Consider the following 14,409-nt stretch of genomic DNA (forward strand, 5'->3'; position numbering starts at 1 on the left):
CTATGAAGGACAGGAAAAAAAGATTAGGAAATTTATTAGCAAACGCTCCCAGGCAAAACTCTAAACTTTATTCACTTTTATTTATATATTTAACAATTCTAAAGTATTTACTTCTTGCTTTGACAAAAATGAAAAATATAGGAGCACTTTCCTCCTCCTTAGGAGAGAAGAGTTATATATATACAGCTATGGAGACAGATCGGTTCCCCCTTTACATACAAAGAAAAATAATATTAATAAAAAAGTGCTTCATTGATCAAAAAAGACTAAGAGTTGCAAGCATTTATTCACACTATATATCACATACCCAAAAAACCCGTATCAGAACCTCTTGGCACCTGTCATTAGGAACTGCAGAATCTCAGACATTCCTGACTCTGCACCAAAAACCACAAAATGTTAGTGTGGAGAACTACATCCTGTTCACAAGGGTCAAGCCTCTGCCCAGAAGCCTCCAAGGAAAAGCCAGAGATGATAGGAGTTGTGTATTACCCTGGTTTCTGAACCAACCTTCTCAGCTGGACCTGGACCTGTAACCACTGTCGCAGTTCTCCAGGGGATTTTGACTGCATTTTCCCAGGAATGGGTCGTCATTTATAGAAATCCCACTGGAGACCCTAGCTTTTTCTTTGTTCTTCCCCTGCTGCTTTCAAAACAGATGCCAGGGAGGAGCCCAAGGAACACTGTCACCAGACATCCTGCCCTCTTAAGCACACGGGCTGCTATGCTCAGTCAGTCTCTTGGAACGTTCATTTTCATCTCATAAATCTTCAGCTTACACCACAGCAGCGTTTGACCTTTCACCAGTAGTGCGACACCCAAAAGAAAATGCCTTGACGTGCCTTTCCCTAAGGTTCTACCAGCTACTCGGAGATGCCTCTCGCTCTCTCTGTGGAGCTCACTCTAGGAGGTGCCGTTTTGATGTTCCACTGAAGGCAAGTACCCCTCTAGCCCAAGAGCCATTACAATTCCTTGCACCTTTATACTCAAAAAACTTTTCCATGCTCCAAGGGAATTTGTTCCACTAGAGCGCATTGGAAGTAAAAGCTGTTACAGCTTAGCTTAGGCAATATATGGTGAAAAAGGACATTATAATGTACTTTTCCTCCTTCTCCAAACTGTACTGTCGCAAAAGGAAAAGGGGGGGTGTTGAAACCAAATGTTTTTATTTAGGGAAAAAACTCACAATTTAATGAGGTGGTTTAAAAAGCTGCTTTCATATTAGCAGGGAAAACTGAAGGTTTGTTTGGTTCTTGATGAGATGTTTCACCAGGATTTTCATATCTGGAGTTATACAGAGACCACAGAATGAAATGGGAAATGTTCCACAAACACTACAAGCATCAATATACTTATTGTCACTGACTGGCAGCCTCAGGCCAGTGAAATTTTGCTCATCAAGATATCAGTCATTCTATAGTTGTTTTAATTCTCTCATTAAAGTGTGAGTTTGACCATCAGTATGACATTGTCTATGTTTGAATGCACCACAGTGAGTGTCTGATCAGTGAATCAGCCCTGCTTTCCAGCAAAAACTGTCTTAAAAAAGGGACAAGTATAGTAGTTTAAAGGTCCCTAACTGCCAGACCTTGCTCTCTCTAGATGGAGTTGCATTTCAGAAACTTACACAGAAGCACCAGTGTCAAATCAATCCTGAGCAGGCAGCCAGTCAACACCCTTCCCCATTCCACTTCCCTCAGACAAGCACACACTTTCCTAAGCCAAAGGTAACCTGGTGTTTCCACTCAAAGCCACAGTCTGCTTGGCCAATGGCAATAGAGCACGGATTACGTATGTAAATACAGAGCCGTGGAGCATGGAAACCTGTGACTGCGTCCCCTTTCACGCACTGAGGCGAGCCAAACTCGCTCGAAGAGCAGAGGGGGAGTGCTCTCCTGGGAAAGAGTGTCCCATTTTTTTCTAGCAGCAAATTTTCCAAACAGCAGTGCTGTGTTTGGAAGGAACAGGAGTGACTGAAAGCACTAGCATTGACACTACAGGTATTCACACACCACACACTGGCTGTGGATCAATTTCCCTCCTCTCCATTATGCTGAGAAGTCTGTCTGCATCACAGTCCCCTGGGGAGGTTGAGGGCTGCTGGAAGCATGAGGGGGACCTCACCCTTCCCAAGTCCCTAGTCTTATGAAAACCCCAACGTGCGCACACACCTGCGCACCCCAGTGGGATAAAAAGGAAAGGGGTGAATAGCTGATAAGGAAGAATTCCACAATCCAGTGATACATCCTAGAGTCCTGTCCCTCTAAGCAGTGATCCATGGCCCAGTCTCCAAAGTGCACGGCTTCTCCAGTCCTAGCCTCTGTCCACCAACCATGTCTGTTTAGGAGAAAGTCAGCCTTTCACCCCTCCTTATAGGCTGGAGCTTCAATTCAAAGAGGCAGCGATGGGTTTATCCAGTTCAAGGTCAAGGCTGGAACTACTGGGGTGCAAGCTGCTGTAGCAAGTTTTGCAGACTCTGCTGGGTTCAAAGAGCTGTTGACTGGGTACCGGCACTTTCTGGTTACAGCAACTGGAGCAAAACACGTTCCCACAATTCCTTGGATCAGGAACAGAAAGAGGAGAGAGAAATGGAAGAAAAAAAACCATTAGAAACCATTTGATTTAGTCAGAGAAGTCTGGCTATGACAGTATGCCTTTGCAAGTGAACTGGGTGCTTGTGAAGCGTCAGAGTGGTAGCCCTGGAGACTGCCGTAACTCTGAACAACAGAGCACAGGCAGAAACAAGGCAAACCTCCCCTGCCAGCCACAACCATGTGTTTCACCACTGACAGGGCCACCTCTACAACTGGTAAGCAATCAAGTCTCCCATTTGTGATTCAACCACTGGCCTCTAGTGAGACTTGGGGTAAAATTTCAAAAGCATGTAAGTGATTCAGGCAGCCACTTTCAGCGGGACTCAGGAGTCAAAGGCTAGAACTACACCAGACAGTTCACAGTGGCAGACCTGCACTGCTGTCAGCTCCCTAATGGAACCCACCAACACCACATCTTCACTGGAACTTTGAGCAGTGTAAATTATTTGGCTCAGGAGGTGTGGCTTTTTCACACCCCCGAGTGGTATAAGTTACACTGCTCTAAATGCCAGTGGAGACACAGCCTAAGGCACATGACTTTTTAGGCTCATGTTCAACTGTGGGAAGCACTAGGAGCTGGCCTGAGAACCCCCCAACTCAGTGCAAGTCGGCCAAAGATAGGTTGGAGGGTGAAGTTTTCATTTGCTACCATTCTTGTCCATATCTGAAAGTGACCTAACAGTCAAAGATTACGTGTCCCTTTAATCTTAGGCTACAGTACTCCTTTGTAGGAACTGAGCGTATAAAGCCACAACTAAGCCTTTTTTCCTGTTTTGTACACATATATGCTTTGGACGATTTAAGAATGGGTAAGATAAAATATGATAAAACATTAACAAGTCATCTACCCCTGGCCCAAGATGCAATAAAGGTATCTGCTGCGATGACTGTAGCTCAGTGTGACCATAGCAGCATCATACTTCTGCACACAGCAAATGTGGAAATCAACCAGAACCATGCAAAGCCATGGGATGAGCAGCCAAGCATGGCATGCTTAGATAGTGACAGTAACAACGCAGCAGAACAAGCAATCATGCACGTTCCTGTCAGTGTCAGTCGGCAGAAGCAGGCTGGCTCATGTACCTCAGCAGAGTCATGGATAAACTTAGAATCTTTAAAATTACTGAATTCACTCCCGCCCCAGTCCTACTGGCTCTAACCATTCTAAGTTGTGAGCCCAACATGTAACAACCCCTGCCTTCAAAAACTAGGCAGGCATTATTAAGGCGTTAGCCCTGTACTTCTGGCACCTGAAATTTTCAATTTCTGCACAGAAGCATCCCCAGCATCTATGCTTGGCTCATGTTTTTGCCATTAACTCTTTGGCGTTAGGATTTTATGCCCATAGCAGCTTATGGGGGGAGATCTTAATTTCCAGCTACGAAGAGACTGATGGGCAGAAAAATAAGCAGGTGTCTAGCAGCCTTGAGAAATCTTTCAGTGTCAGGAGACAAGATTTCCCACTGCTAGTAACTGGTGGAGTGACAAACAGCAAATGGAAATCCCACCTCTCACCTCAATGGGCTAATTTTCCCAGCTCTGCACAGCAGCTTCTAACTTTAGCACTAGGAAACTCACTTTGGCTAGATTCGGCCTGTAGTTTTTGAAGTCTTTGTATGGACACCATTAGACGCTGCTGTTAGGAAAAACCGCAGGAGTGAAAATCCTTTAATGGAATGCGAAACAGAGTGGCCCTGTAGGAAAGCAGTCCAGATATCTAGAGCTCTGTCTCTGAAAGGAACATGTGATCTAGTGAGTTAAGGTCTAATATTGATCAATCAGAACAAAAAAGTTTTCTGAAGAAAAGTGGCATAACTTTTTTTATAATATCTTTACATTTGTTTAGCTCAGCAGCTTGTCTTGCACACATCTGTCTTCTCTTTCACCTCTGCTTCTAGAAGTGTTCTCTCCCTTATCCTGTGTGCCTTGTATTCTGCTGAACTTCCTTTTCACTTCAGAGGGTCATTCAAACCCATCCATTTCGCTCCTCTCTAGCAGAAACCAGAGGCTCAATGGAAAATGCCTTCCTCCTCCTCTAAGAGATTACCTCACCCTTCCTTTCCAACTCTCCTGCTACCAATCCCACCTTCTCTCACCAAGTAGCAAACATCTATCCTGATCCTTCCTCCTACTTACTTGGTTTGTAACTACCACTAAACTGGTAAAACCACACCAGAACTTTTGTGTATCAGTCACACTTCACAAAACACTAAGCCCCAAAGAAAAAGGCTTCAAAACAAATTGATAACTAAACTTGTATGTTGCTCTCTGCCATTAGAAGCGAAGCATACACTGATTCCAAGGCCAGAGAGAACCACCATGATCTTCTATCCGATCCCTTGAATGTCTGCCTAGAGCAGATCCAATCTTGGTTTAAGCATCCAATCGTGACTTAATATCAGGGATGGAGAATCCACCATAACTTTTGAAAACTTGTTCCAATGGCTAATTACTCTCCTGTTGAAAAGGTCTGCCTTATACCCAGTCTAAAGGTGGGACTTGTTTCTCAAACAAATGACTCACTGAAGTGGGGGTTAGTTTGAACTGTCATGTGGATTACAAAACAAAAAGCTGAGTTCTAAAGGGCTTTCTTTGGAAAGAGCTGTCTGGTCAGATTCACCTGAATCCAAACAGCTGGCAGGACATACTACCCCTCAGGACTCAAGTCTGCTGTTTTCTGGACAAGTGAAGAACAAAGATGGGGTGGGGGAGGTGTGAAAGAAGTTAGTTTGGATACGTTATCAAGGAAACGCAGATAGACAACAGACAGGCTGTTGCAAATGCTCACCAGGTTTGATCAACACGTTCAATGTCCCTGCAGGGAGGGAAGAAAGAGCTCTGAGAGGAAACTAGTAAAAAAGATGCAAATGGCGCGAACAACGGACACTGATGTTTCCTTAGCTTGCTCAATGGTACAAAATATGTGGTTTTCAACCTCATTTTCATCCGCACAGGGCCAGGGTGAGCAGGTCCACCCTGTGCAGCAAGATTACCGAAACATTAAGCTATAAAAACATTTGGTCTGCTTTTTGCGTAGGTCACAAATTTCTCACTAGTCCGTCCTCAGCCAATACCTCAACCAGGCTGGAAATACTGAGAATGTCTTGCTATGCAGGAACTCAATGGCATATGCAATGAGACTTGAATCCTTGAAGTGCTTGGAATTCCTAGGGTCTTCAGGTGTGTAAGGGTGTACACACTGAACACGAGCCCTCTAGAGCCTAGGTCCAGAAAGTTGTAGGCAAAATGGCAAAGCGATTCCAAGGAGAGAGAGGAAGCAAGGTGTCAGTGCTAAATGGGAAATGCTTTGCAATGGACAAGTAAAACGAGCAAACCCACTAGAGAACAGACAGATGTATACAATTGTAATGCCTTGCATTTAGATTTCTCATCTGAAACTGTCACACACACACACACACACACACACACACACAGATGAGAAATCTTGGGAAAATCAGAACTGCTCAACTTCTGTTCCTCTTCACTGGGTTTGTTTATCTTCTCAAAAGGACAGAATGAAACAAAATATAAAAATGGACCCACAGTGCAGTAGATGCTTTAACTCCTTGTTCCTTCAAAGGGCACTACACAGCATCAAAAGCAGATGGTCGCATCCTGTTTAAGTGCTAACTTCCCTGACTGACTTGTCAGTTTATCTAGCAACAGGATTAAGTAATACAGACACACATCTTCACTCCCTGAAGCATGAAAATATGGACCCATAAAGAGAGAATTACCTACCTGTAATTGGAGGCTCTTGGAGGTGTGTGGTCCCTGACTGTATTCCACTGAAGGTTAAGCACATGTGCCATGCACCCAGAGTTAGGGTGCTCGTAGTATGGAGTGATATGGCCCAAATGAGGATCATTTCAACCTTTGGTAGCAGTGTATTAATACATCCTGAAGCCTACTATGGGACTCTCTGAGTGGAGATGGCCCATCCCTTAGCTTGCTCCACTATGTAACAAACAGCCTGGGTGCCTTTTGAAATCACTTCATCTTTTGTAGGTAAAAGGCCATGGTACATCGAGGGAATGGAGTCACCGTTATTCATGAGAGGTGTATGGTTTGAAGAAGATAGGTAAATGCAGGGTTTGCTGAGGATGAATTGGAAAACCACTTCAGGCAGAAATTGGGGAGGAAGTCTCTCTGAAACCTGCTCTTTACAGAAAGCAATGAAAGGTTTTCCCATTGTGGCCCACAGTTTGCCAACCCTCCTCACTGGGGTAGTGGCAAGGAGGGAAGAGAGGAGAGGAAGGGGGCAGGAAGCAAGAGGTTCAAAGGGAGAGCTCATTAATGAGATAAAAGACTATGCTGAAGTATCTCTCAGGGGTGATACGCACAAATACCTGCTCATTCAGCTAAGGACCCTCCAGGATCAGGCTGTTAAGGGACAGGTCAATAGGGAATGCCCCTCCATTGTTGGGTGGAAGACACTAATGGCTGCTACGTGCACCCTGACAGACGTGAGTGTGAGCACTGAGATCTTCAGACAGAGGACACAGTCTGAGAACATTGTGATGCCCACAGCTTCGGAGGCAGACCATCCTTAGTTCTCAAACATACATGTGGGGAGACAACTCCTCTGCTGACCACAACACCTGAATGGTGACGTTGCCGAGGTACACCCCCCAGCCCAAAGCAGGAACATCAGTGACGAGGGCTAGCATGGGTTGTGGAGGGTGGAAGGGGTCACACTCCCGAAGTGCCTGGAGTACTTTGAGGGATTGTCACCACCATATCCATGTCGTCTCTGGGCCGAAGATACACCGATGCCAGTCACAACTGGAGGAGCTGAAGCCTGGCAAACAGGACAACGTAAGTGCAAGACATAATGCGACTTAGCACCTTGAGACGCGATCTGGCCACTGCCATGGGAAAGCGGATGGGATACTGTATGAGCTGAGAGAGGGCTAGGAAGGGCTGCTCTGGCAGGAAGGTGTAGGAAGGACATTTGAACACGAGACCCAGTCACGTGTGTTTCTTGAGTCAGCTGCAGCTGTGCCTCCACCTGTTGGTGCAACTAACCTTGGAGGAGACAACTGTTCACGTACGGGAAGACTCGCACCCCGTGGCAGTGAAGGAAACCTGCCGCCACTGCCATGCAATTGGGGAAAAAACTCTGGATGCCGTGGATGGTCCAAACAGGAGGGCCATGAACTGGTAATGGGTGTCTTTTACCATAAAAGACAGATACTTTCGGCACAGCAGCCACATGGCTATGTGGAAACAGATGTCCTTGAGATCAAGGGCAGCGTACCAGCCTCTCGGATCCAGGAAGGAAATTATGGCGCTCAGGAAGACCATACAGAACTTGTGGTTGGAGACAAACCTGCCTGAGCTCTCTGAGCTCCAGAATGGGCCAAAGTCCTCCCTTTGCTCTGGGGTTAAGGAAGCAACAGCAGTAGAAATCCTTGCCTCTGACGTCCTGAGGAACCTCCTCCATCTCCCCGCAAGTCCAGGGACACTTGCACCTCCTGCAGAAACTGCTCATGAGAGAAGTCCCTGAAGAGAGATGGGTGGGGAGTGGGTGAACAGGAGCCTGGGTGAGAACAGAAAGGCACAGAATATCCCACTGCCAAATGTGCAGAGGGACCTTGGTGTGCATATCCAAGGGGGTGCCACGCTGCAGATTTATAGTGCCAGAGTGTCAGTGCTGGCCCCGCCACACCGGATCTCCTCTGATGGAGGGCTGCTGCAGACTGATGCACTTGGCATTGGGTCTTGCTTGGGCTGAAGAGCTAACTCCATGAAGTGATGTTTCAGATGAAACCATAATATGCATTGGAAATTTTTACCCTACAGTCTTGCTCCTTCCTGGTCCTTAGATTAAAGGATTGTGAAACCTGCACTTGTCTGGCTGGTGAGACTCCCCCAGCCACTGAAGAGACGTGCTGCAGGGGTCACCAGTGGGCATAGCTCTAGCATAGAAACTTGAACTCCTGGGACTTGGGAGTGCCCTAAGTCTCAGAGGAAACCCCTCATGCCTGCATTGAACTAGGTAAACTGGAACTATAACAAGCCACTAACTGCAAAAACTAAGTACAACTAAACCGACAAGGTGCTAAGGACATGTGGATCACTTGCAAAGCAAGAGGAACCACTGCTTCAACAACCAGAACTAATGGTAAGAAGGACATGAGTGGCAGTTGAGTTGGCAGGTCACATCCAGAGTGCCACACCAGCGCCATTCCAGAGGGCTCCACAACTGACCCAATGGGCAGCTACTAGAGTAGAAAGCTTCCAACAATTGTGTACACACACCTGAATGGAACTGACATGGACAAGCACTCAGAGAAGGGGAGACTCCTCCCATGCTGAATGAGACAGTTCCAAAGGAGAATACTGAGGCCACGAACTGCAGTATGTCCAACCTAGGTGATCCTGCTGCTGTTGACTGAGTGTCTAAAGAGCTGAATATCAGTGGCTCTATAGTTGCATAAGGCAGAGAACCACCATGGTGCTGCTGGAACCCCGAGGAAGCTATGTCTTCGGAATGAAAGAGGCATACTATATTGAATAGCCTGATCCTCAAACTCACTGGAACTGCAGTCCTGCACAAACGGTGGTGCCAACAGAGCTGTTGGAATGAAATGAATGAAAGGGGTATGACTAATAGTGGTAGATCCAACATGGGACTGTCTGAGCAGGTGAGGGCGTAACAACATTCAGAGATCTCACTGTTTCCAGGAGAGCAATTCAGGAGGCCTAGGAGCACTTCCAGGAGTCCATGGCACCTGATCTATAGACAGAACCAGGACTGGTAATGAGATCTGTCTCAGAACCGATGATTCATGGGATGCTGGCAAAGCTGATGCAGGACATATATGTGGTTTGGAACTTGGACCAGCAGATCCAGAGAATAGTCTGGCTTCCTGTCGCTCTCGAGAATCTCGGAACGTGTGGCTTCTCCGTGGACGGAACTCATGGATGATGCAACATTCTTCTTTGATTTGGAGGATGACTTACCGCTATGCTTCTGATCCCACTTTGGAATTCCAAACGAAATTACAACAACTACTGAAGGAACTCCCTGCTGCTACTCGGGACCTCATTCACTCAGACACACCATCTGAGCCGCAGCCTGGATTATTCTATTTACTTCCCAAAATCCACAAACCTGGAAACCCCGGACGCCCTATCATTTCAGGTATTGGCACCCTTACCACCGGACTATCCAGTTACTTGGACTCCCTCCTCAAACCCTATGCCACCAACGCTCCCAGCTATATCCGAGATACCACCGACTTCCTGAGGAAATTACAAAACATCGGAAAAGTTCCTGGTAACGCCATCCTTGCCACAATGGATGTAGAGGCTCTGTACACTAATATTCCACATAAAGACGGATTACAAGCAATCAGGAATACCATCCCTGATGCCACCACAGCCAATCTGGTGTCTGACCTCTGTAACTTTGTTCTCACACACAATCATTTCCATTTCGGGGACAATTTATATCTCCAGATTAGTGGAACTGCTATGGACACCCGCATGGCCCCACAATATGCTAATATATTTATGGCTGACCTGGAACAACGATTCCTCAGCTCTCGTCCCCTATTACCACTCCTCTACTTAAGATACATTGATGACATCTTTATGATTTGGACCCATGGTACAGAGGTTCTAGAAGAATTCCACAGAGACTTTAACAATCTACACCCCACCATCAACTTATGCCTCGATTACAACATGCAAGAGATACATTTCCTGGACACTACAGTACTAATCAAGGATGGCCTGATCAGTACCACACTGTACCGAAAACCTACTGATCGCTATACTTATCTACTCCCTTCTAGTTTCCATCCTGCACACGTGACTAGATCCATTGTTTACAGTCAAGATCTTAGGTACAATTGCATTTGCTCTGATCCAACTGACAGAGACCAAAAACTACAAAAACTTTACCAAATATTCATAAACCTGAATTACCCACCAGGAGAAGTAAAAAAACAAATCAACAGGGCCAGACGAATACCCAAAGACCAGCTACTCCAAGATCGACCCAAAAAAAGCCAAGAACAGAACACCACTGGTCATCACCCACAGCCCCCAACTCAGACCACTGCAACGAATTATTAAAGACCTAAAACCTATTCTTAATCAGGATGCTACACTCCAGAAGGCCCTGGGTGACATGCCTGTTCTCTCCTACAGACAACCTCCCAACCTCACGAGGATCCTCACTAACAGCCACAGTCTATACCCCAGGAACACCAGTCCTGGAACCTTTCCCTGCAACAAAGCCCGCTGCCAGCTTTGTCCACATATCTTCTCTGGAAATACCATCACTGGACCTAACCAGGTTACTCACAGAATCATGGGCACTTTCTCATGCTCCACTACTAACATCACATATGCCATCATGTGCCAACAATGCCCAGATGCTTTGTATATTGGACAGACTTCTAACTCCCTTAGACAAAGGGTCAATGGGCACAAAACAGACATCAAAACACTCCAGATCCACAAACCAGTTAGTCAACGTTTTAATGGAATGGGGCATTCTGTCAATGACCTAAAGGTATGTGTGTTACTGAAGAAGAATTATCACATCGTTCTGGAAAGAGAAGCAGCCGAGCTGGCTTTTATATTCAAATTCAGCACATTAACACATGGTTTAAATCGTGACGGGAACTTTCTGAGTCACTATAGGGGTTCGTCTGCATACTTGGCTCAATCTAATTCTTGACCTTCCCCCCCGACCCCTCCACTCTCTGATTTGCTCACCTTGATTATCTTTTTCTGATTTGTCCTCCTTGCTTATTGTTTTTGGTTCTCTGTGCCTTAAATATTGAGTCTGTTCTGGTCTGGCTATGGTCTGAAGAAGTGGGTCTGTCCCATGAAAGCTCACCTAATAAACTATTTTGCTAGTCTTTAAAGTGCTACTTGACTGCTTTTTGTTTTGCTATGCTTCTGTGTATGAGTCCATGACTCATGGCTAGGCTCCAGTGCAAGGTCCACAGCACCATTACTGATGGTGAACTGTTTAGGTCAACATGCAGTGAGGGGGTCCCCATTCATGTGTATGGGGGTTGGTGGGTGTTCCCCGGCCAGGATCCGATTATGGCCCACAGCGACCTCCATGAGGTGCTTTTTGAGATGGAAAGTTTGGCCTTCTTGTGTAGAGATGGGGAAGGAGAGGCAGATGCTGAACATGAACCCAGACCAAAGCGAGCTTCTCCCTAATAATACAAACAACAATGGTGCGTGTCGCTGATGGAAAATGAACGAGGGCAGAAAGTTCAGACTTTGAATCCCAACATCTTCAGCATAAGCTGTTATCCAGACCCAGATGCTGAAAGGGTGTAAGGTTAGGGACTGTTTGGCAGGGAACCAACTAATGTGGGGCCTCGTCACAATTCTATCTAATTTCTTGGAACTACAAAATTACTGCAAAAAACTAAAAATATCCTAACTTTGAACAAGACTAAAAACAGTTTGTCTAAAAAGTTTAGAAAACATATCATCCAGGAGGAGAGGACAGCAGAAGCTCTGACGTGAACAATGGAGTGATAAGAAGGAAGAGGCCAGGCAGTCAGTCAGTCCATCCCACCTTTTATCACCTGGGGTGAAAGCACTGGGTTTCCTTTGAAAAGTTCATGTTTTGGGTGAATGCACATAACCCTCAGTGGAATACAGCAGGGACCAGCACTCAAACAACAACATAGGACTCTCTGTCTCAAACTAGGCTAATGCAGGGTGATCATCTGTCCTGCTTTGGCCAGGACAGTCCCCTGTTTCAGGTGCCAGGAAGGCATCAACCCTTCAGGCATTCTGTATTTAGCCTAGGGGAATAGTGCCACCTGCCCTGAATTACACTGTTGGTGCTTATACTATCCAGCGTGGTCCCCTATCAGCAATAGAGTTAGCTAAGGCTATTTGAATAAGTCCATACTTCAGGCACAGGTCCATTTCAAAATCCTTTACACAAGAAATGGGGGGTGGGGCATGGAAAGGGAGTCAGGGTGAAGGAAAAGGAAGTAGCAGATTCTGCGTCAGTGATTGAAAAAGATTTGATTCCTATTCTGGTTGTACTGAAACAGAAAAAGGTTTAGAGCAAAATTTTATAACACTTACATTTACTTTAAAAACATGCCTGCAGATGTGCCTGAAACACAATTAAAGGGGAACAAGTATGGAACAGATGTTGTAAATGAACTGGAACCCAAGAGCGAGACGGCCTTGTTTCCCCACACAAGGCTGGACTCCTTGACTCATTTCAGCAGTAGGTTTGGTCTTCCTATTCTAGGGTTTCGCTTATCCAGGCATCCTCCTAGTCTTGCCCAGTTAAAGAAAACCAGAATTGTCCACTCAGCTCAGGACAGCCTTGCTGCTGCCGCCGCCCCTTTCACCTTCTGCTCTCTATGGACAGGTTACCTGCAGTGGTGCTTCCTGCTGGCAAGCCAGAATGTACTGTCACAGCCATAGCAGTGTGCAGCTAGGTGGTCTGGAAGCCATCGTGTCATCTGTGAAACACAGAGCACAAAGATAAATTTGTCAAGGAGACAGCCCTTAAAAATCAGTCTGGTCTGAGCTTAGAAAGCCCAGGAAGAGCAGAGGTGGATGTGTCCTCTGCTAGTTCAACTGAACAGATTCAGTGCTAGCAGAAGACAGAGATCTTCTCCTCAGAAGATGGTCCACCAAATTCTCTCCAGCCACTTAGAGAAGAAATCCTAATATATAGCTCACTGGTTTCTTTCTGTATTTCAAAGGTACTCAACCACACACGTTTATGGGGAGTGTGTTAGTCCAGGGTTTCCTCTGCAACTGTCTTTCCCTGGTTTCTCAAAACTTGTTCATAACTATCTGACAGCACAGGGCTCACTGGCCCAGGTACAGATATCCAAGTGTTAGATATAAGTGAGGGCGAGTGGGATAATGTAAAAGAATTGGTGTGTGACTGTGGAGCTGTTGTACAACCATGTTATGGAGAACATGTCCTAGCAGGAGGAGGAGGAGGAGGAGGAGGAGGAATATCACAGACAGGGATTTAGTCTGTACCTCAGTGTCCTGTTTATCCACCTGCTCCCAGCTGGCTTCAGAGAAAATCTCTGTGCTGCAGCGAGACAAACAGTTCTGATCCAGATTGCTTTCCGAGTCAGGTATTGAAGTCTGTTGGCAAACAAACACAGCTGAACAGAACCTGCACATGTTCCCACTTCCACACAAACCAGAAGTAGAGAGTTGGGAAGGGGGAATCTGTGCATCTCCTGCTAAGAACAGCTAGGTGATGCTTGGCTTTGAAGGACTCACGCCAGATACACTTACATACCTGTAATTTAGGTTGTGCCAGTACAGACATGGGTTCTCTTTGGGGTGGGACTGAATGTGCAACAAGGGTGGCAATTTGCCTGTGTAATGGTGTATTGCTAAAGGACCAAATTCAACTGTTAACCATTATGTCAGGACATGGGGTTAAAAATCTACCTGCTACTGCATAAGCGCAAGGATCTGGGGACAAGCACATGGTGGGGTACTCACAAATCTCACAGCTGCACCCTGACAACAAAGCTTCTCAGAAAAACAATATCTGTCAGTAAACCTTGCTGCTCCTGACAGTCCCTTTGGGAAGATGCAAACCAAATATGCAGGGGTAAGGAATAAGGCCTACTTCTACATGTAGGACTGATGCTTCCTTGCCAAGTACAGGTTGATACCCTGCAGTCTGTCACTTTCTCGTCCAGCAACATCTGTCATCCAGCGTGACTTTAGTTAGCTGGATGACCTCAAACCCAGCTTCACAGTCCCATAAAGTTTGTGTGCAGCCACCAGTCCTGGCTCTCAGTGTTCTGTGCTGTTATTTACC

At 46.0% G+C, this 14,409-nt stretch overlaps 1 protein-coding gene across 18 annotated transcripts in view; it reads right to left on the reverse strand.

Moving 5' to 3' along the window:
• MTMR3 (myotubularin related protein 3) overlaps positions 1–14,409 on the reverse strand; it is a 121,004-nt gene that overhangs the window by 4,619 nt on the left and 101,976 nt on the right. For 4 of the 18 annotated variants that reach the window (XR_012648059.1, XR_012648060.1, XR_012648058.1 and 1 more), the window contains exons 20-23: positions 13,605–13,715; positions 12,981–13,069; positions 5,383–5,409; positions 2,172–2,557 (exon numbers count right to left, since the gene is read on the reverse strand). Coding sequence is in view for 13 of the 18 variants with exons in the window: in XM_075013121.1 (XP_074869222.1) it covers positions 2,386–2,557; positions 5,383–5,409; positions 12,981–13,069; positions 13,605–13,715 (399 nt within the window). In the remaining 5 variants the exon portion in view is untranslated. Of the gene's footprint in view, positions 1–46; positions 2,558–4,172; positions 4,326–5,382; positions 5,410–12,980; positions 13,070–13,604; positions 13,716–14,409 lie in introns of those variants that run through there. The other 14 variants (XM_075013121.1, XM_075013119.1, XM_075013126.1 and 11 more) reach the window with 10 other exon arrangements.

The sequence above is a fragment of the Carettochelys insculpta genome, chromosome 18 (assembly GCF_033958435.1).
Source record: "Carettochelys insculpta isolate YL-2023 chromosome 18, ASM3395843v1, whole genome shotgun sequence".
NCBI classification, from domain to species: domain Eukaryota; kingdom Metazoa; phylum Chordata; order Testudines; family Carettochelyidae; genus Carettochelys; species Carettochelys insculpta.